The sequence below is a fragment of the Blennius ocellaris genome, assembly GCF_963422515.1.
Source record: "Blennius ocellaris genome assembly, chromosome: 6".
Lineage (NCBI taxonomy): Eukaryota > Metazoa > Chordata > Actinopteri > Blenniiformes > Blenniidae > Blennius > Blennius ocellaris.
This window is the reverse complement of record NC_137655.1, coordinates 7,124,198-7,146,734: the sequence shown is the minus strand read 5'-3', so window position 1 is coordinate 7,146,734 and position 22,537 is coordinate 7,124,198. Positions and strand designations below refer to the sequence as shown.

The 22,537-nt window shown below is 40.9% G+C and overlaps 1 protein-coding gene across 2 annotated transcripts in view; it reads left to right on the top strand.

Annotated features, from left to right (window-relative positions):
* spegb (striated muscle enriched protein kinase b) overlaps positions 1–20,667 on the top strand; it is a 43,780-nt gene extending 23,113 nt beyond the window's left edge. The window contains exons 14-41 of one of the 2 annotated variants that reach the window (XM_080498316.1): positions 481–600; positions 686–790; positions 1,533–1,739; positions 1,840–1,963; positions 2,791–2,963; positions 3,066–3,178; positions 3,826–3,994; positions 4,112–4,208; positions 4,337–4,537; positions 5,728–5,785; positions 5,926–6,003; positions 6,104–6,276; positions 6,355–6,381; positions 6,998–7,150; positions 7,459–7,501; positions 7,638–7,706; positions 7,817–10,532; positions 10,646–10,795; positions 11,588–11,704; positions 11,996–12,163; positions 12,263–12,385; positions 12,662–12,826; positions 13,122–13,890; positions 14,100–14,339; positions 14,455–14,678; positions 15,830–15,905; positions 16,550–16,699; positions 16,794–20,667. In XM_080498316.1, the coding sequence (XP_080354442.1) occupies positions 481–600; positions 686–790; positions 1,533–1,739; positions 1,840–1,963; positions 2,791–2,963; positions 3,066–3,178; positions 3,826–3,994; positions 4,112–4,208; positions 4,337–4,537; positions 5,728–5,785; positions 5,926–6,003; positions 6,104–6,276; positions 6,355–6,381; positions 6,998–7,150; positions 7,459–7,501; positions 7,638–7,706; positions 7,817–10,532; positions 10,646–10,795; positions 11,588–11,704; positions 11,996–12,163; positions 12,263–12,385; positions 12,662–12,826; positions 13,122–13,890; positions 14,100–14,339; positions 14,455–14,678; positions 15,830–15,905; positions 16,550–16,699; positions 16,794–17,049 (7,064 nt within the window). In that variant the 3' untranslated portion in view covers positions 17,050–20,667. Of the gene's footprint in view, positions 1–480; positions 601–685; positions 791–1,532; positions 1,740–1,839; positions 1,964–2,790; positions 2,964–3,065; positions 3,179–3,825; positions 3,995–4,111; positions 4,209–4,336; positions 4,538–5,727; positions 5,786–5,925; positions 6,004–6,103; positions 6,277–6,354; positions 6,382–6,997; positions 7,151–7,458; positions 7,502–7,637; positions 7,707–7,816; positions 10,533–10,645; positions 10,796–11,587; positions 11,705–11,995; positions 12,164–12,262; positions 12,386–12,661; positions 12,827–13,118; positions 13,891–14,099; positions 14,340–14,454; positions 14,679–15,829; positions 15,906–16,549; positions 16,700–16,793 lie in introns of both variants that reach the window. The other variant, XM_080498315.1, reaches the window with a different exon arrangement.
* The last annotated feature ends 1,870 nt before the right edge of the window (positions 20,668–22,537 follow it).

Sequence of the window (22,537 nt, the reverse complement as noted above, 5' to 3'; positions counted from 1 at the left end):
AGGCTTTCATGTAAACAGTGAATTAAAAAAAAAAAGTAGAAATTAATTTTTTCTATGTTGGATGCATATAGTGAATCTGTTGTTGGCGAAGGTACTCAAAATACCGAGACGCGTGATGTTCTCTGATGAGGGGATGTGATTTGGGGTGATTTGAGGTGTGAAATATGTACCCAAATGGTAAAAGCACAATATAAAGTCTATCCAAAGGATCTATGCGGTTACTTATTTAATTACTTTTATCTTAATAAAGATTTTACTTGATTTATTCTCCTCTTTCATGCTGTTTTTAATCCCTCTAATTAATCACTTTGCTTTAATATAGTCCTTTTTTATTTCTATGTAAAGCACTGTGACGTCCCTTGTGTCTCAATGGTGCTCTATAAATACATTTGCCTTCTCTTGCCTTGCCTAAGTTGCATAACCTCCCACGTCTTTTCATATTCACCCATCTCCTGCCCTCTCTGTTCCTCCGGTTTGAAGTCCGTGACGTCCACAGCCTGGTCATCCGCTCCGTGTGCCACGCTCACGGCGGGGTCTACAAGAGTGTGATATCCAACAAAGTAGGCAAGGCCACCTGCTACGCTCATCTTTATGTCACAGGTGACTTCCTTTGCCGTGCAATTTACTTCTGTGATGTATTTTTGTGGCACGGCCCCAGACGCCATTTGACTGTTGTCGTTATCAGATATACTTCCTGACCCGCCTGATGGGACACCAGTGATCGAGTCCATTACTGGTAAAACCATCACTTTAAGCTGGAAGAAACCAAGGAGGCTGGATCCTTCCATTGGTACGCAGCAAGTCAATATAATGTATTCTTTCACGTCAAGCAAGTTAATTACATACGTAAAGGTTTTTTTTTCAGGTGATACTGATGTCTACAGCTTTGGGGCAATGCATTTTGGCATCAGCTCATTTCAAACTGGCTCCCGAAAACAGTTAAATGTTTCATACGATGTCATAAAACATTGAAATGTCATGAAAATGTCTGCTGCTCAATTTCATATATAAAGAAGTTCTTAGGATGTACAGTCAAGAAAATATTTCAATCTGTCTGTTAGGTCCCAATTCTGTCAAATTAAGTCCTGATTAATTCCTGATATTTAATAAAGATTCAAAAACAAACATGAATAAGTCTAAAAAAAAAAAAATACAAACATGTCAAAAGGGAATACAAATTACAGACGTTACATTACATTTTTGCAATTTTGGACGTAACACAAGACACAGATTTCACTGTTATATAACAGAAACATTACAAAAAGCATTCAACAATATTACTTGCACTCTGACCGTAAAGAAAATTATACGGATCATCTGAAAATGGCACCCAGGTTCCCGGCACTCTCACAGATGTTTATCAGTACGAACACTCACCTGAAAGCTGTAAATATGAGCCCGAAAAGCAAGTAGCCCACTCAGCTGGAGTCACGGCGTATCCGTGGCAACAATGTTCGACACTTTGAAATGAGTGTTCTCTGTGAGTTCCTGTGCTGGTGCGTTTTGGATCCCATGCCTCGTTTCCCTTTCAGATCCCGGCTCCCTCATGTATGCCATCCAGCAGCAAGCTTTAGGCTCCATCCAGTGGATCATCATCGCTTCTGGCCTGAAGGAAACCACCTACACCATCACGACCCTCTCCAAAGGCGTGCGCTACGCCTTCAGAGTCCTCACCATCACCTCCAAAGCTTTCAGCAAGCCCTCGCCTGCCACCGACCCGGTGCAGCTTCTGGATCGAGGTAGATCCTGGGTTACTGGACCTTCCTTTACCCATCTACGTATTTATGTGTCTGTTTTACTGGTTTACTCATTGTACATTTTTTTTTTTTTCCCCCAAAGGTCCCTACCTACTGGAGGCTCCAGTGATTACTGACAAGCCAGACATTGTTTATGTGATAGAAAACCAGTCCGTCACTATAAATATCACCCTCAATCATGTCAATGCTTCAGTCATCTGGAAGAGGTACGTAAGGCCACATTTACAGAACTTTTCAAGTGAAAATGCATCATTTGAATTTCATTTCAGAAAAGTTTTGTGCTTATGTGCAAATGTTTTGAAAACGATGTGCGTTTACACAGAGACACCAGTGGCATTAACAAACGATGTAATTAGCATGCCAGGCCACAGGTTGGTGCTGTTGGTTGTTTTTGTCACGAAATCACACAGAGAAAGAATATGCGATAAACATTACATATCTAAATATTGCGCCTTGCACGGCCGCAGCCTCCATTAGTGTGTCAATGTGTGTGTAAATGTGATTCACAATGTAAAGCGCTTTGGGGCTGCTCACACAGTTGAAAAGTAGTATTTAAGTGAAGCCCATTTACTATTTACCATTAAACAATGGCAAAAAGTTTTGTATTTTCATTCGAAATTGTTGTCGTGTAAACGGGGGGGGGTTAAGTCTCTGTCACATTTTTACCACTGCCATTTAATACATCAATACAAAATTAATTACTTGAGTGAAATTGCACAAGCGGCAGTGTTGTAGATATATTTTTTTATTATTATTTCTCACATTGTATATACACGAGAAACTTTTAACATTTTCACCCATTGCAATCAAAGTAGTGTAGCAGAGTGACCATTTTTTATGTCCCGTGGATCAGAAGACAGATTGAGTGTGTGGTTGGTGACCCTAAATACAGTATGACCATGCACACACAGGCAGCTGTTTTATTCTCAGTGGTTAATAAAGATTCCAGAGCAGTGGGAAAAAAAAGTCTATTATTATGCTATGATTTACACTCATACAAGTGCCAAACACTTAAAATACACTCGTCCCCCAGGAGAGGAGCGGCACTAGCCAGCAGGCCGGGCCTGTACGAGATGACGATGCCAGACGACGACCAGCACACGTTAAAGCTGTTCAAAGTGAAGAGCGCTGATGTCGGAGAGATGGCATTTGTGGCCTCCAACAAGTATGGAAACGACAGCTGCACCTTCAACGTGGAGTTGGCAGGTAGGCAGTAGTGTTCCATTTAGTAGTCATCCATTCAGCTAAACATCCAGTTGTGTCGTCCGTCCATCTGACGGTCCTCTTTCTATTCCCCCTTGTCCATAGCTCCACCAACATTTGAGACCATCATGGAGGACTTGGATGTGTGTTCTGGGGAGACTCCTCGATTTGCTGTGGTTGTGGAGGGAAAACCCATTCCTGACATCCTGTGGTTCAAGGTTTTTATCTTTGTCTGATGGAATGAATCTAAAGCAGGGGTGTCAAATAATAATATTTGGTTGGTGCCCCAAAGTGGCCCACAAGAGGCCCCAGTCGGCCCACCAAGTCACCAAGCAAATGAATAACATTGATTTATGTTTAACACATTTCCTAAGAGTAGCAGACGCAACACAACACTGAGACCCGAGAAATCTGTGATTTTGCCATGAAGGAAGTTATCTTATTGCTTGTGAACTAGCATCAGCCTCAAAACTTATGTTGGCAGGATGAGCTTATTTTTTTGGGACATTTCACTGTGTGGTGCACTAGAGGGGATCATTGAAATCATGTGGTTTTGTGAAAATATAGACATTTTCAACATGTATACTCTGCGCTACAACAAAGAAACCTTTACAGCTGTAATTTAAAGGTTCTTTACCGCGCTATTTTACCTGCTTACATCTCCCCAGATGTCCCAACATGCATAAGTCGAGTGCAGTCCATATTTGATGGGTCAGGGTCGATTAGTAGGTTAGGTATTAAGGTGAGCTCTGGTATGTTAGCGATAGATAGGAATTGATGAAAATTGCAACCGAGAATAGTCATTTGAGGGATATATATTAAATCCCAGCATAATAATGTTAAAGCCTACTATATTTCCTTACAGAATGATATCCTTCTGTCAGAGAGCAGTCATTACACCTTTGTCTACGACGACAACGAGTGTTCCCTGGTGATCCTCAATGCTCGTTCAGAAGACTCTGGCGTCTACACCTGTACTGCCAGGAACCTGGCCGGTTCCGTGTCCTGCAAAGCTGAACTTACCGTTCATGAAGGTCAGTGATGAGCCATTCAAATCTTGTTGAATGCTGAGCTAATAAAATGCAAATTCAAAGGATTAATCGCAGTTTGGATTGGAGTTATTCATTGTAATGAATTTTACATTACTGTAGCTAAAAGCAAGGAAGATCCAATGGATGACGAGGAGACCATTCTCAGAAAAATGCGCAGGCTGACTGATTACTATGATATCCACAAGGAAATTGGAAGGTAAATCACGTTTAAAGCTCACAACCGAAATACGGTGCCAATATTCTAACTCACCATTATATGTCTTCTTGCCAGGGATTGAGAAATTATGAATGTGATATAATCTATTTCCTTTTTTTTCCCTGCAGGGGTTCATTTTCCTATGTGAAGCGTGTGATCCAGAAAGCAGGCAAAAGGGAATATGCAGCAAAGTTTATGTCCACTCGGGCCAAGAAGAAGCCATCTGCTCTGAGGGAGATGAACCTGCTTTCCAAGCTGGACCACGAGAGAGTTCTTTACTTTCACGATGCCTTCGAGAAGAAGAACGCAGTCATCATCGTCACCGAATTGTATCCTAACGGTTCCGCCACAATTCTTTGTTGGAGAACGATTTGAAGCTATTTTCAAGTTTTCACCAACACCATTGAGCATTTGTTCCCGACCTGGGGTCTGGGAACGACTTGATGGGCACCAGAGATCATGAAGGGATGAATGTCAAAGAAAATCATAGTGAGACACCAACTTCAATCAAATCAGGGAAACTGCCTCTTTTAGTGTCCCGTTTCTTTATGTTGGAGAGACTAGGTCTGGGCTCCAACGTTTGGCTTCTCTGTAATCTGTTAATAAATTAGAGTTTAGAGAGGCAATCTGGGGAAAATGATTCCAACTTCTGATAAGCCATGCAAAAACCATGCAAGACCAGGCAGGACAGTTCTCCAACAATATGTGTGCAAGTCCAAGTAGCCCAATATAGTGGAATACAATCAGGTGCTATTTGAAAATGTGCTGTTGTACTATGAAACACCAAATTTTCTCATGGTTTAGCCAGCAACAAATAACTGTCAGTATTGAATTGCAGATAAGTTAACAGAAAACATGACGTTTGGCAGTTTTGTCTGGTCCAAGAAATCCAAGACTGGATATTGTTGGCAATATATTTAGATTCTTTTTTTTCCCCGTGCATTAATTGGATGCTTTGCAGTGGTAATTTGACACAGGTTGTGTATGTAGAGGCCATAGGTGAAAGGGAGAGGAAGGTGCAGGTAGAGGGAGGGACACACTGTTCTCACCATACCAGCAAAAACAGAGGATGATGACAATGTATACAACTTGGTATATAAAAAACCCAGTGTTTTAATCTTTTGCTTTCTTCAAATAAACCACTAACTAAACTGAAAGTAGATCATTTGGAAATTCATTTTGGGGTCTGTGTTGGTTCAGTCCTGCATTATGAGACTCTGCATTTCAGCAAATACAGCTTAGAAAGAAAACTGCGTGATATGTTTGCCATGTGTAATCTGCCTTTTTTTCACAGAAAGCTTTCCTTGAATATCTTACAATAAAGCATCCTTATAAAGCCAACTGATGATTACGTTGTAATAAATTAACTTCAAAATAACCCTTTTTTTTTTACTGTATTAATCCCCAAAACAGGCCCTGGAGATAGAAAAAAATGTAATACTCAATACATCAAGGGAAATAATTGATTGCATAATACTTTTGAAATAACAGAAAAATTTGCCTTAATTGTTTTGTAAAGATGCCACGAGGAGATGCTTGATAGATTCACAAAGAAATCGACAGTAATGGAATCGGATGTGAGTCCTGATCCACAAATCCGCACCAGTGCATGTTTCACAACCATCTTGTTTTTTTTTTTTCCTTTAAGATTTTGTTTTATATAAAGAGTTCAATTTAAGTTGTGTGTTCTTAATAACAGCATCATTGTTGTTCTCAGATTCGTTCATGTATGAGACAACTGCTTGAGGGACTGGACTACCTTCATCATCTGAACATCATCCACCTGGACATCAAGGTAGACACTCATGGATTTTTAAAAATGAATTGATTTCTAGCTTTTATTCTGTTCCATTAGCAAAATTGAATAAAAAAATATTTTCTCACTCTTTTCTCAGCCTGATAACATCCTCATGGCAGACCCACACGGGGATCAAATCCGCCTCTGTGATTTTGGCAACGCGGTGGTGATCACACCAGATGAGGCTCAGTACTGCAAATATGGCACTCCGGAGTTTGTTGCACCAGAAATTGTCAATCAGACCCCTGTATCTAAAGCAACAGACATATGGTATACTAATGATTTCATTTACACATATTTCCAAGAAACATGCTACTGTATAAAAACATTTTTTCTATTACTTTTTAGGCCAATTGGAGTTATAGCATATCTGTGGTAAGTAACAACATTTTTTTTTTTTTTTAATTAACTCATTAGCAGGGCGGGATTTGTTGAGGGGGTTGGGATCACCCATTCTGCTGTAATCTACATTGATGTAGAAATGTGTAGTGATTAGAGCGACCGCCCTTGAAACATATTCATTTTAAAATCTAAGCACATAAGAGCAGTCTCTCTTGTATTGAGAGTGGAACTTTTGTGATCGATATATAACCAAAACTGAGTTTGCATACAATTTGCCTCACAAGCAGTCAATTTTTGCTGAATGCTGCACTTTTTTTTGTATTCTCGCACCAAAAGAAATTGTCTCTGGCTGATCATTCAGCTTTAAATGGCATTTGTTGAGGGGCGTAGTTCAGTTTACCATAGTTTCTCAACACAACCTTTGACTATTCCACCTGCGATAATGACAGCAATACAATTTAAATTTTTTTGATCATTTAAATGTATCTACTTTTATCTAAATCTATGCTCTCAATTAAACATATCCCACATTGATTGGTTATAACAAATCACACCGAGCTCATCAAAATGTATTTATTTCACAAGTTGCTTGCTTGAGACTATCTGAAAGTTTGACAATAATAATTGTAATGTTTGTTGTTCTTTCCAGTCTGACGGGAGTTTCTCCATTTGCTGGAGAGAACGATCGCAGCTCTGTGCTGAACATCCGGAACTACAATGTGGCTTTTGAGGAGTCCATGTTTGCTGATCTTTGCAGAGAAGCTAAAGGGTTCATCATAAAGCTGCTGGTGGCAGACAGGCTGTGAGTTAAACTGCTGGATATGTATTTAGGTTAGAATTGATTATGTTTTTAAAGTGACATTTCCACGTGAAACACATGGAGCTTGGAGCTTTGACTTCAGGAATGTGTTCAACAAAAAGTTTACTATTGATCACACACTAATAAAACCTTGAGGAGTTATCATAATCACATTTTTTTCCATCACAGTTTCTGAAACATATCTGTTATTCTCACAGTTATTCAGGTCATGGGGGTTACAGATTACATAGCTAGGCAAGGTAATTAGTGGAGTACATGGAAAACTAAAAGCTCCCATTATTATCTTTTAGGAGACCTGATACTCAGGAGTGTCTGAGACACCCTTGGTTCAAGGTAAGTTACAGCTGATGGTAATCGTCCATTAAGTATTTTTATAGTGCTTAGACTTGACATACTTGACACTTGCTGAGACTGAACTAACGTCAATCCTTATTTTCTCTCTAAAATACCATATCCATTTCTTGCTCAGACACTCAGCAAGGGGAAGGCCATAGGTACAGAGGCCTTAAAGAAATTTGTTTCTCGCAGGAAATGGCAGGTAAGCAATGCTTTTCAAACTGTTTTCTCTGTTGCAATGCAACAATTAATTTGTCGATTTTTGAAATAGTCATGTTGTGGATCTCATTATGCTTTATTTCCCTTTTTCAGCGTTCTCTTATCAGCTATAAGTCAAAGATGGTGATGAGATCCATACCCGAGTTGCTAAATGATTCCTCCAGCCATATCTCCATCGCAGTTCCCAGGCACCTTAAAGAGGGTTCACCTTTGCCATCGTCATCCTCTGATTCTGATGAAGATGTTGATGAACTGCCATTTATTCCAATGCCACTTAACATGGAGTTCTCCGGATCAAGAATGTCCTTGAATGAAATTCAGACTAATGAGCAGGAAACAGGGAAACAAAATGGAACAAATAAATGGTCTGGGCCTCTTGTTGAGGGCCAAGAAGCAATGGAGTGTCACACTAAAGAAATGGATGAAGAAGGAGCTGAAGTGCTAGGTAAAGGTCATCATAGGAAAAGGTCATCACAAGATAATGACAAAGGTTCGTCAGACGAAGAATCACCTTCTGAACTGCCCCAGAAGTCAGACCTACCTAGAAAACCACTGAGAAGGGGTTCGAGCATGGACTCTGACAAACCAGAGGGAGCAAGACGAAGAGGAGAACTACGACGCGGCGGTTCAGCTGACAGTGCATTGCTTCTCAGAATCACACCCGAAGAAGGAGCAGGCGAGGGAAACCAAGAGGATGGCAGGAGAGTTCTCAAGAAAGCGGTTTCTATGGAACTTCCGAGGAGGAGCACCAGCCCAGGAACTGCCAAGATGAGTCAAGAAGACTACGCTCTGAAACTGGAGCTGATGAGACAGCGGTTGCTTCGCGGTGGCTCAGTAGATAACAAGATGAGTGGACTTCGGGGACCCCTGTTGGAAACCTTGGGAATGGGAGATGAAAAACGGGCGATGCCTTCAGATCGCTATGCTCGTACTGCACGCCTAGGCCCACCTCCATTAACAAGAGCTGCATCGAGTGACTTCCCAAGAGATGAAGTGCCAAAACCGAAGATTTTGCGAAAGAGTACTTCTTTCAGTCAAGGGGATTCAGAACCCATTGCTTTGCACCGTCGGTCTGGGGCTCCTCTGGAGATTCCCTTGGCACAGGTAGAAGAGAGACGGCTCAAGGAGGCTATATCCATGTCGGCTCTAACTGAACAAATCAAACTGGATTCCCGCCCAGTGACTCCCAGGGATTCTTCACCAAGACCACCAACTCCAGAGTCTGTTATGCAGGAGAGTCCAACCAAAACTGAAAGTGAAGAATCATTAATGGAGAGAGAAACAAGGACTGATGAGGCTATCAGTGAAAAGATGGATGGGTTGACTACAGATAGTAATTTTGATGAAAGATCAAGCACGAGTGGTTTCTCGGAAAAAGACATGAGCATTTCAGAAGAACCGATGATTGAATCAGAGTGTATCAGCCCAAGTATACCTACACCTCCTGCTATGGTGCAAGGCTCTGAACCAGAAGAGAAAATGGAAGAGGAACTTGAAGGCGAAAAGAAGCAAGAAGAAAAAGAAGAACAGATGGAAGAGGAAAGAGTTGAGAGTGTTACTGAATCCAATGCAAAAGAAAATGTAGAATCTATTGCAGAAAATGAAGATGAGAAAGTAGATGTTCCCGTAAAATCTCCAGAGATCAATATAACCACAAGTTCAGTGCAGGTCATACCAACAGAATACTCCCATTCCTCAGGAAGTGCTGTCCCCACTTATGCTCCACCCTCAATTCCTGAACGAGTTGTTCTTCCAGATGGAAGGGTATCGGCATATGCTAGTATAATGCAAACCATCATGGTCCCTTCAATTCAGCCTCCAAGTGGTGGACCCGCCACTCCAGTTGTTGCTCCTTCTACATATCCCTCTTCAGTAACAACTGAAACCTCTTTACCTGTTACTACATCCACTGATTTACCTGGTCCATCAAGACCAGTCGTCATTACAACCACTGAGCACCCCGCAGTCTATTCCAGGGTGGCATCACCAGAAATGATGACAAAAGAGCCCAGTCCACCAAGAGAGATCCCGCATTCCTCTTCTCAACAAGAGCTCTCAGCGAGAGGAGACTTTGAGGACATATCGTCTGAAGAGATATTTGAGGCTCGCTTCAAAAAACGTGAGTCTTCTCTCTCTCGTCTTAAGTTTCTCTCACGCTCAAAGAATGATGATAAAGTGCAAGCGACTGACTCTACAGAGACAGGTGAAGAGATATACCGGCCTGGACCAATCGGTGCACCATTAGAATTATCTTCAAGAAGACTCGAGGAGAAATCAAAGTCAGTCCAGGATCTTCGAGAAGCTCAAAAGGACCAAGGATTCATGAGAAGGCTTTCCCTGCGCTTGAAGAGGACTCCATCTGCAGAACGCAAGGAAGAAACGGCAAAAGAGGAAGATTCAGCTGCATCAAGAAGCAGGCTTTCTTGGACTCTTGGTCGGAGGGGCTCACAGGAAAGGAAAGAAGTAGAGATGACGCGAATGGATGGAGGTGATAAATCTGTGGACAATGATGAGAAGGATATTAAGAAACCTATTGAATCGCCAGTGTTGGCAATGCGCAGGAAGATAGAATCAACAGTGGCAGGGATTTCTACAAGAATTCGCAGCTACTCAGAGGAAAGGAAAGCATCAGAAGACAAAGAAACAAAGAGGACACCCATCCTTTCAATGCTCCGTCGTTCAACTTCAGAAAGCCGTGGGCTGAAGGTTACCAGTGTTCCTCAGAACCAGCTCGTTACTCAGGCAGGCAATGGTGCCTCGTCAGAGTCTCTCGACTCTGTGTCCAGCCTAAAATCAGACACATCCAAAGGTATGCCATAAAGTGTTTATATCTTAACTCCATGTTTGTTCCTGGAAAAAATCATTTACGCTTCTGTAAGAGCAAGCATGATTCAAAAAACTTCTTTAAATATTTTCTTGAAGGGGTGGAAGCTGACCGTAGATCCCGCTGGGACAGATGGGGCCTGACGAGAGGAAGGCGAGATAAGACAGTTTCCCAGCCTGACATACCTTCAGCAATATCCAGAGAAAACAGCTCTTTACGTTCACGCCAGTACTCCAAGCTTGCTTCTGGTAAGTAATATGAGAGCATAACTTAGAATTCTTTAACTACACTTATGTCAGAGGTAAAGTTGTGAGTGCTTAAAAGGGAGAGTTCAGTGGCTTTTCTGATCATAATGAAGCCAGTAGTCCTTTACTTTGGCTTCATATAAAGACAGGAACACAAAGGATCAAAAATCTAGCACTGCTCTCTTTCTGCTGTTGTTGACGTGCAGTAGCTAAGCAACCAGATGATTTCATCAATGAGTGTATTTTGCAAGAGTGAAGCAGATAATAAATGTATTTCTCTGGGCCTTGTCACCCACAATCACAAATATGCCTCGTATAAAACTAATCTACACCTCAGGAACAAAGTACCGGTACATTTGAGATATTTTGAGAAACAGGAAACTGTTGTATTATTAGCTATCATGGTTAACTGGCAATGTTGCTATTAATGTCTTAAGTGGATGCAAATATATTTACTTGAAATAGACCTCACCTGACGACCTTCCTATTCATGGTAGCTTTAATCATTACAGTTTCATACTATTGATGTAATATATATAGAAAAGTAGTTGAAAACGATCAAGGTGCGTGAGAAGATGCTTTTTCCAGGCCTGATTCACATTTTGACAAGAAATCATAAAATAATATAAAAAGCAGAGACCATAATAATATATATATATATATATATATATATATATATATATATATATATATATATATATATATATATATATATATATATATATATATATATATATATGTGTGTGTGTGTGTGTGTATACATAATTTTTTTTTCTCTCTCTGTTTCACTGCTAGATTTCCCACCTGTGTTTCATATCAAGCTGAGAGATCATGTTCTGCTCGAGGGTGATCCAGTGACACTCAGCTGTCTGCCAGCAGGAAGTCCCCACCCACATGTTACCTGGATGAAAGGTAAAAAAAAATGAAAAAATAAATCACTTCACTTTCTACTTCCGATCATGTACATGCTTATTTTATGGTCCACAAGTGAAAGGAATATTTATGTATCTCGATGCAGGCTAACATATGGTGCCATGACAGCGGAGGTTAAGTGCTGAGTCGATTAGTATTTCTCGAGATAAACAACTTTGGTCTCTCATTACTTGAGACACAGTGTTATCACTCCAATGGATGTTTTAAATATAAACGTCTTCTCTTCATTTGGTCACTGAAAAACCTTTCCATGCATGTATGCTTTCTCAGACAAGAAGCCACTGGAGATTGATGCCAGGATGAATATGATTGCGTGCCCTGATGGTCGTCAGCTGTTGATGATTATGCAAACCACCAAAAAAGATGCCGGGGTCTATGAATGTGTTGCTACAAATCCACTGGCCTCCATTTCCAGCTCCTGTACAATATCTCTTGCTCGTAAGTACTGGGACTTTGTTTCAGTCTTTGAAGACGCTTATATAACTGCTGTATTTTGAATTGGGTAGTTTTATAATACTTCAATTCTGTGTTTCGAAGGCCTTCCTAATCGACCCGGGACACCTGAGATTCCTCAGAAGTACAACAACACAGCGTTGGTGGTGTGGAGGCCGTCAGACACTATGGCCAATTGCACATACTCACTGGAGAGGAGATCAGAGGGTCGGTGTTTACAGTGTTTAATTAATGTTTAATAGTGCATATTTAATAGACATACTGTCAGATGGTGAAATACTGTTTACTTTGGCCTTTGATTTGTCACTAAATCTCTTGTAAATTCGGGCGTGTTTTCATATGCAACCACATGTTTTGTTGGTTTACATGCTTTTATTTTTTGTTAACCACATTAACACAGTCAAAAAGATCCTTGTTTTTATTATGTAGTACTGTTCATTTAAAATGATGATCCTGATCATTTCCTCCTTCAACTGTTCCAAGGTGAGACCAACTGGCTCATTGTGGCCACAGGCGTGGCCGACTGTTATTACAATGTGACTGACCTGCCAGCCGGGGGCTCCTTCAGATTCAGGGTGGCGTGTGTCAACAAAGCTGGTCAGGGACCCTACAGCAACCTCTCACGGGTGGTGAGCCTGGAGCCTTCAGGTATGTACGGTCTGGACAAATTTGAGTTAATTTCCCATCAGACTTTCACTGTTTGTATGTTATGACGACTGAGGTTCTTTTTTGTTAAGTTTTCATGCTGGACAATAAAGAGCAAACCTTTTTCTTTACTGTTCTGCATCCCCAATCTAGCTTATGATCATGGGTTTTGCATCAGGACTGTAAAAATATGATGACAGTCAACCTAAATGAGTTTTTGTTATAAGTCTCGACGCATCCACCATCTTTGACCGAAAAAAACCAACAACTCTATTGCTCTCTCTTTGTCTTTCAGTAGAACCAGCTAAATCCACTGCTACTGTGGTGGTTAAGACTGTTCCTGCCGCCACCTCTCCAACCCCAGTGGTGATGATGTCGTCCATGAAAGTGCCTCCCATCAAACCAGCACCCAGCAAATCAACAGTGACATCCAATGCCCAACCTGTACTTCCCTCCACACCTGCCCCTGGCCCATCTGTGGCTAAACCTGCCTCTTCGGTGACCATGAAGCCCGCTGTGCATGTTGATCATCCCTCTGTCACTCAACCTGTTCCCGCAACCCTCGCTGAACAATCTCCTGGCACCCCAGCAGTCAAAGCCAAGACCACTATTAACATCAGCATGAGCAAACCCCAAATAAAGCTGGCTCCACCTGTTGTTCCGCCCAAACCTCAAAGTCCTGCACTTGCAGTCCCCTCTGTAACCAACAAGCCTCCTTCTCGTGGACCATCACCGGCACCTGTCATCGGGAAACCTATTTCATCTGTGCCGATGTACGTTCCAGCTGCGACCCCCCGTGTTGCCCCGCCTTCTCAGTCTGTGCCCAGTCCAACGACCCCCACCCCCGCAGCCGCTCCTATGACCATCATCTCACCTGTTGTGGTGGTACAGAGCTCGACACCGGTGTTGCAACAAGGGGATAGTCGCAGTACCCCATCTGGGCGGGTAACGCCATCAGGACGTGTCACACCTTCTGGTCGCAGGACGCCACTTGGGAAGCCTGGAGAGGGATCTCTACGCCAAGGAGTTCCACAGAAGCCATATACATTCATGGATGAGAAAGCAAGGTAATGATTGATAATACAGCAGAGGCTCGGTATTCATATTTGACAATTACACACCCTGAAACAAGTTAGTGCTTTTTTTCTTTTCCACATTGCTAAAATTAGTTGAGCTTAGTGTCTTTTAAAGAGAAAAATATTGACACCAGGGATAAAATTAGTAGTGCTTTCTGTCCTGTTGCCTGCTGTATTTACAGTATATGCTCATCACACAGGGGTCGGTTTGGTGTGATCCGTGAGTGTCGGGAGAACGCCACAGGCAATCTCTTCATGGCTAAGATTGTTCCTTACGAGGCAGAAAGCAAGCAAGCAGTGTTGCAGGAATACGACATTCTCAAGTCCCTTCATCACGAAAGGATCATGGCTCTCCATGAGGCTTATGTCACACCACGCTACCTGGTGCTCATCGCCGAGTACTGCAGTGGGAAGGAGCTGCTCTACAGCCTCATAGACAGGTGAAGCTGCGCTCAGAGAAGAAACAAACGCCTTCTCGCTTAATGAGCTTCATAGGCGCTTGCTTTAAAATAACCTTCCTGTTGGAATGACACACTGCTCTCTGCCATCTCCCAGGTTCCGTTACTCAGAGGATGACGTGGTGACCTACATTATGCAGATCCTTCAGGGTCTGGACTATCTCCATACTCGACGTATCCTCCACCTGGACATCAAGCCAGAAAATGTCATTGTCACCCACATGAACATCATCAAGATCATTGACTTTGGCAGCGCTCAGACGTACAACCCTCTCTTCCTCAAGCAATTCAGCCCGCCTATTGGAACACTGGAGTACATGTGTAAGAGCCCTGATTCCCTTCACAGCCCACTTGGGATCTAAAAATATTTTGGCATGAGCTGATAAAATGATGGTATGTCATGGTGTTGAGAAAACCTACAGAGAATCATGACTCAACTCTACAGTCTCTCAGCTCCTTTGCTTGAATTTTTCTTTTATTTCCGACACCATTTTCATCAATTCACCACCATTCAAAGACTCCTTTCTCATCGAAATAGCTCGAACAAGCATGTTGGAATGGATCTGCTTAACATAAAATCGTGTTTGGAAAACCTCTTGAGCTGAGGTTTGGTGGAATAATGGACTTACATTCAACAGGTGGTCACAGTGCTACATGAACGGTATTCTCTAGAGGTTGGATGTTCATGTTAGCAGTTGCTTGCTAACACTGTAGACGTATAATTTATGCAGCTGGAACAGCCTGCAAACTCATTCATTTATTAGGGATACTAAACATTAAATGTGTAGCCAGTTAACAAATTAACCTTATCAACTTTTAAGAAGAGAATATGCTAAAATCCTAGGTTGTTGATGTTAACAGTATTAACACTGGTATCAACAGTTTACAAACACAGTATTATTTTTCTTTTAATACGTGGTCTATTTTTTTAAGAGGAGTATATTTTGCATTTAACCAGGTGTATGTATTATACTCGACAAGATTATGAAAGTAGTGTCCCAAGGTTATGTGGCAATTCATGGTAGTTGAAAGGTACACATTATGAGAAACTACTTTGTGTAAAAGTGAGCAATAGATTTAGTAATAACAGATGTTGTAAAGGTGACAAGTTTGAAGAGTAACAGTAGTAGAATTTACTCTTCAGATTAGATACAGTAAAAATGTTAGTGTATATCTGTTTGGACAACAACAATCACCTACACAGAGCCTTTTGAAGTTGAAATTAAATATAGTGAATTAAATATATTGCTCTTTGTTGATCCTGACAGGTTTCTTTGTTTTCTCGCTATTCACAGCTCATGAGGACGTTTATGTAATCACTTGAGTCGGCATGCATCTGCTATGAAATCAAAGAACAAAACCATAATAATGCATTCATGCATAAATCGATAATGCTTACCTGGTGTACGACATCCTTAGATGTGACAAAAACTATTTGAATCTGTTTAAGATCAGAGCTTTTCTTCTCGTAGCTCCGGAGATGTCGAAAGGAGATGTTGTGGGCCCTCCAGCTGACATCTGGAGTGTGGGCGTACTGACTTTCATCATGTGAGTACTGTTTTCACAGCTTCTAAACAGCAAGTCCTTCTCAAATAGAGATTTTTTGTTTTCATCTGTAACAAGGCTTCTGATCATCCACTTTTGAATTGTTGATTTAAATCTTATAATGTAATTTTTCAGAAATCCTGCTGCTCACGATACTTATTAAAATTCCTTCGCTCATCTTAAACCTTGCATCCGGTGCTTTTAGGCCAGGGATATTTCCTCACTCATGGAATAATTATATCCTAATTTGGAGAACCTTGTTAGACCCTGATTCCACCATGTTTTCAAGTGAAAACGAAAAACATTTTGCATGTCTGTTGACACGACCACAATGCTCAGAGCCACTAAAAACTTCTGAAGTTGAAAATTGCAAAAATACATGAATCAGCTTTCAAACTGCAGCAGTTCCTAAAGACAAGATGATCATTCTCAATGATAGACCAGTCCATGTTTTATCAAGAACTTCCTGTTACATCAATTGTGAGCACTCACAATAAAGAACCAGATTACCTCTTCCTTCTGAGGAGCTGTTTTTTTCTTTGGACATGGTTCATCAACATTTTGGTTCGTAAAAAAAACCTGTTGGTATGATGATCTTCTAGGGTATGTGTGTTTTTTTTTATTGTACAAACTCCTTGATCTCCCAGGTTGAGTGGAAGGTCGCCTTTCATGGAAAACGACCCTCAGGAGACAGAAGCCAGGATCCAGGCAGCAAAGTTTGACCTCTCTAAACTCTACCAGAATGTGTCCCAAAGTGCCTCTCTGTTCCTCAAGAAGATTCTCTGTAGCTACCCTTGGTAAGCTTGTTTATTGAATCCTTTACTTTCAGATATACCTGGAAAGCTCCTTTTTTTTTTTTTTTTTAAAGTTCTTATATATTATCTTCACCAGGGCTCGTCCATCCATCAAGGACTGCTTCAATAACTCCTGGCTTCAGGATGCCTACCTTATGCGCCTTCGAAGGCAAACCCTCACCTTTACAACGACCCGTCTCAAGGAATTCTTGGCCGACCAGCAGCGGAGGCGTGCGGGGGTGGCCACCAAGCACAAAGTTCTCCTCCGGTCCTACCAGAGCTCGCCACAGACCCCTACCAGCCCCGTCACGCCAACTGTGCCCATCACACCCACCACACCTGTCACCCAATGAAAACAGGCTTCCGAGCACCAGTTGGCGGGACATGACGAGGGCAGAACGGGGCTGGTGACCATCCTCGGGACGGAGCGAGACTGTGCCACACGGTGGAGTGGTCCCTTCAGGTCTGAGTGGTTGGACAATGTCGGGAGGACAGAGAAAGCAAACCCATGAAACCAGCAGTGGTTGCATTCTACAGAGACACGATTTCTTATTTTTTTTTTCTGGCTTTGAAAGAGAATCCTAAAGAAATGCCAATGCGCAAAAAGGAACTCTTACAAAGTTGCAAGACCCTGACTGTATTTTCTATAGCGGTCATACAAAGCAAAAAGTTATCTTCAAGCTCGTACCTCAGTGTTTGTATCTTTGCGTACATTTTGGAATATCCACTTCCATTCATGTTGGTACTTCTGAACAGACACAAAGGGTAATACAGCTTTGGATACAGCAGAACCTAAAAGTCACTATCAAAAGAGTTTTTAATGTGAATTACAGTTTTCTTCTCGACAGACAGAAGTGACGAGGTAAGCTTTCTTAGCATATGTTCACAGCAAGGAGCACTCCACACAACTCAAAATGGGTAACACCATTTCATAATCAGATGGTCCCCAACCAGCCAAAAGCTCGGGGTTTCATTCTACACGGGCAAATTCTGAGTCATCGATTTACATCAAACGGCAAAATGTTCCGAGCGAACGCTGTCAATCCATCTTGAGCTAAAGTAATGTATTTTGAGCTACGTGGGGTTTTTTGTACTGCTGTAGCACCTCAGTGATTGTCGAGATTGTAGCAGTTCCAGAAAGGACGTATTCGTGTTGATTTCCTGTTTTGTAGAATCCGTTTTTAGTTCAAGAGACACACAGATGGCTTCTCTACAAGGGCTATTAGAGCAGACCGCTTCAGATCCCCCCCCCCCATTTTATCAATTTGATTCTATAAATTTGATTCCGTTCTAGTTAGAACATAGCCATGCTGGAGCAATTTTACATTCGTATGAAATATCAAGGGAAACCCAGTAATTCCATATAAGCAAGCATAGCCAACATTGGAAAGAAATTAATGCATTTTATCAGGAAGAAAGTGTGAAACTCAGGTGTGGTAGCTTCATGCCAGTGCATGTTGTGGATGGAAAAAGAGAAAAGGAACAACTGAAGAGACGGGAAGCTAATCCACATGGGGCAGGAAGCACAGGCCATAAACTTACAGAGGAGAAAGAGTACATCATAATCATGACAATTCTGTTGTTCTCCAAAGGAGCATTACATTTTTAGACGAGAACAGCTTTTCTCCTTCACATAAGCCAGCAGCCAGTTCAACTCATCCACTCAAGTCAGTATTCATACCCTTTTCAGTGAAAGGTTTACAAGTTGTTGAGAGTCCTTCTCTACAACACATATTGAGGTTTTACATGAGGCACAGGACACTTATTAAATCTGAGATTATTCTGGGGGCTTGTGCTAAAGAAATAGTCTCTTTATTGAGGCACTGGTGATAGTGGGGTGTCTCTAAGTGCCCTTATGGAGGGTTAGTCAGCGTGAAAATAGCTGAGAGTGAATGTTGAAGAGGACACTGCGGAGTGTGTCAGTTCTTATTTTAGCTGTCACTCTCGACTGCCCTGCTATTTCTTTTTAAACAAATGCACTCTCTAAAAAGCCAATTTTGCTATAAACAGTGTGTTTCATACACCATTTAATGGTGAAACAAACATAAACTTGGTACAGTGTTAAATCATGCTACAATCTGAGTCAGTTTGTGGGGAAAGTTTGATGAGCAGAGGTTCCCATCATTTCATGCTCTACATGTATGCTATACAAGAGGGAACCAAAAGGAATGAATCATCAGGCACCACAACTCTATTAATAACCCGATCAAAGCAGAGGTCACTCAGCACTGCCACCATTACTGTCATTAGATTTCCCCCGTCGTCGAACCAAAGGATCAAATCCAGTGCAGGAGTTTGCTTCCCGATCTATGACTTTACAGCAGATTCCAACTCCATTCGGCTCTACAAATCAAAAACCATGCAGACTGGCCTTCATTCCTCAAAGGAGGCCGAAGTGGATCCAAAAGTGGATGAAATATCAGAAATTGTCTCATTTTGTCGGTCCTATGTCTGCTTCTGTCTTTTGCTTGATGGTGGTAAATGTTTTTATATGGGCTTTCTTTTCTTGATGGCCTCAATAGAACTACATCACAGATAGCATTATCTTTTTAAAGAGTTTTAATTAGAGAAAAAGGACTGGATTTGATGTATTGGTTCACTCATGGCAAACGTCACCATGATAACGACTTTTTTTGCGGGGACATTTCACTATATTTCCCACAAAATATCAATTAAATTGTCTTGATGTCGAAATCGTAGCAGTTTTCAATACCAATTGTTTGGTTTTCCCAAAATATAGAAATTTTAAACCTTGTTCTCTTTCCCACAACAAAGAAAGACTTTAGGTGTTAAGGTTCTTATGGCACAATTTTACTGGTCTGGCCCAGTCAAAATGAAATTTGGCTGTTTGTAGCCCCTGAACTAAAATGAGTTTGACATCCCTGGTCTGAAGCATTAACAGAGAATTGGCTCCCCCTATTGGCCAACAGAAAGTGTTTGACGCAAGAAAAGTAGTAGAAAACGATCAAGGTGCTTGAGAAGATGCTTTTTCCAGGCCTGATTCACTATCAGAAGAATGTTGTGCTTTTTACGGCCATTATTGAAATATGTGGTGTTGTAAAAAAAAAAAAAACATTAGGGAGCCCACCATTCAACCACAAATGTGTATCTGGTGTGAGATACAGTATGTGCACATTGAAGAGCTTGGGGAAAGTAGTTACAACATCATATCAACTATTTTCTGATTCTATATTTAGTTTCAACCACATTTTCAATGAATTTTGCATTTGAGAGTAAATTCACTTGTCAGACCATCATGTGAAACGTCGCTTTTACTTTTTAAATTTGCCATCTGTCAACATACAACATCAATCACACGTAACACTTACAGTCTGCTGTCTGTTTGGATGCATTCAGAGAAGGATTACAATGCATATATAAATGTGGATGATTCGTTTTAGTATGTATATCGACTGACAGAGGTTCTGTCAAACTTATTTTATGAGTTTTCTATATTCTAATGCTAACACTAGATGGGTACTGCTCTTTTTCTGCAGCTCTTTGTCTTTTTGGGGGTTTTTTGGGCTCTGTGATCTTTCATATGCACAGTGGAAATGAACTTGTCACTGAGGGACTCGTTTTTCATGGAAAAACATTCAACTTCAGCATGAGAATGCAACGCGGCATAAACGTGTGCAATATAGTCACACAAAATTAAGCAACATCTGCTGAACGCTCTACATTTTGTATTAAAACCCCTTGGCCGTTTTCATTTTTTTTTTTTTTTTGTGGAATGTGTTGCAGTGCCTCGTTCTGGATATTAGACCCTCAGAGAAAATAGTTTTTCTTCTTCTTTATTTTCATTATGTCTGTGACTGCTTTGTGTGAGTGTGTGTGTGTGTGTGAGTGTGTTTCGCAACAATTGTTTATTTATTGGGTGACTGTATTTGTTACAGCTGCTGCTTTATATTTGTGATATTTTATTTTGAATCTGGCATGGAAATGGCATGACAGGTGTTAAAGGTTATGAACAATAAAGCAAAAATGACAAATATGCAGATGTGACGGTGCAGTTTCTTTTTTGATATTGCTTCATTCTAGGGACACACTGATACTCCTTTTTTTTAAAAAAGAAAAAGAAAAAAGGATGAGAACAAGTATGAGTAATACTTTTAGCTACTTGCCGATACCAAGAATTGATAATACCTATATATAGGCGAATTCATACTCCATACTCAAACGATAGGTGAAGGTTGTGCTTGACCCACCGCCACTTCTGTGTCAACGCTACGCAATTTCTCCTTTTCAATATGACTGCTGCAGATGTCCAACGCTAAGAGCCCTCTGAACATCATTGTTCCAAAAGTCCAGGAGGCAGCTCCTTGAAGGTTCTGATGGACAAAGAACCTTTTGAACAGGATTCAAAGCATCCATCATATAAAGGCTGCAGACGGTGTGGATTTATCTCAGCTCTTATAAGTTTATTACACGCTCTACTGTGAAACGTGGATTTCAGGAACTTGTGTAAGGCAGTGACTTTAGTTGAGCAATGTCAACAGTCACAGAAATGTCAGAAAGTGCATCGAGTAAATAAATTAAATAAGCAAACTAGGTATTGAGCAGTCCTGTGGTTACATGGGGAATAAATATAGAGGATGTAGAACCGGGGTGTCAAATACATTTTATTTCAGGTTCCACATGAAGCCCAATTTCTTTTTGAGTGCACCGGACCAGTAAAATTTTGTCATAATAAATTTAAGTTTTTGAAGTTGTTGGGTTTTTATTTTGTGTTGTAGAATGTATGCCATGAGAATGACTATATTTTTTATTTGGCTTTCTTTTCTCAGTGCGGCTGCCATCTCGTGGCGATGAGAAAAACTACAACCTAAATTAAATCAGCTTGGCTGTTTGTCAAATTAAAGCAACAGGACAAAAACGGGAGTAAGATTATTCACTTTGAATTAAAAAATACAACTTTCTTCGAGGATTTCATATGGAAAAAGGTGTATCTTTTAACTATGTGCCAGCAATCTGGATTATTACGACAAACTTCCCACTTAATCCCTCTCAAAAAGGGAGTGTTAACCCAGTTTATACACAGAATAAAACAAAGACACAGTTTTTTTTCTCATATGCAGTGATGTACTGTGTGATAAAGTTCCTCTGACTTTTTTTGTAACTGTACATATTGTGGTGGGTGGTTACCAAGGTTGAACAGTGGAGTCCCTCAAGAAAAAGGTTGAAAACCTCTGAACTATTGGATAGGGTAGATACATTTCATTTGATTTATAGAACATCAGCTAAACTTCCCAACTACTTTGTCACTTTTGTCCCTGAAATTATGTAAGACAACATCGGCAATCTTCAAATGAGAAATGACAAACATATTTTCATACTCTTCACCCTGCGCATGGATTGAATTGGAAAGACAGTTCAAGCGAGAAACATTCTTATTCATCAGTGAATCCAAGTGTATCATCAATAATCAGCTGACAGAGGAATGCTGCTGCTTTCTTACATTAATCTGTACGGGTGAGTTGGTCTGACCAAGTCTCCCTGAGATCACCTTCGTGCGACTTTCGTTCAAAATGAAAGGTGAAATATACTAAACACATCAGACAGGAGCATTACAGTATCGTACATTTAGATTAAAAACCATTTGCAGATTTGAGCTCGGTCGCTTTAAAAAACAACAACCCAAAAAACAAAATATTATTACAAACAGACAAAGTAAAAAAACAAAGATGTGTCCACCCTGTCACTAAATACTATTTGTTTATTTAAAGAAAAAAAACAAAAAACAAAAGAGGTGTGGTCACTTTACTCACTGTCCCTCGTTTACTCTCCTGTCTTCGGTTTCAAGGCTGCCCTTAAATCTCAACTAAAAAGTGAAATTCCTTC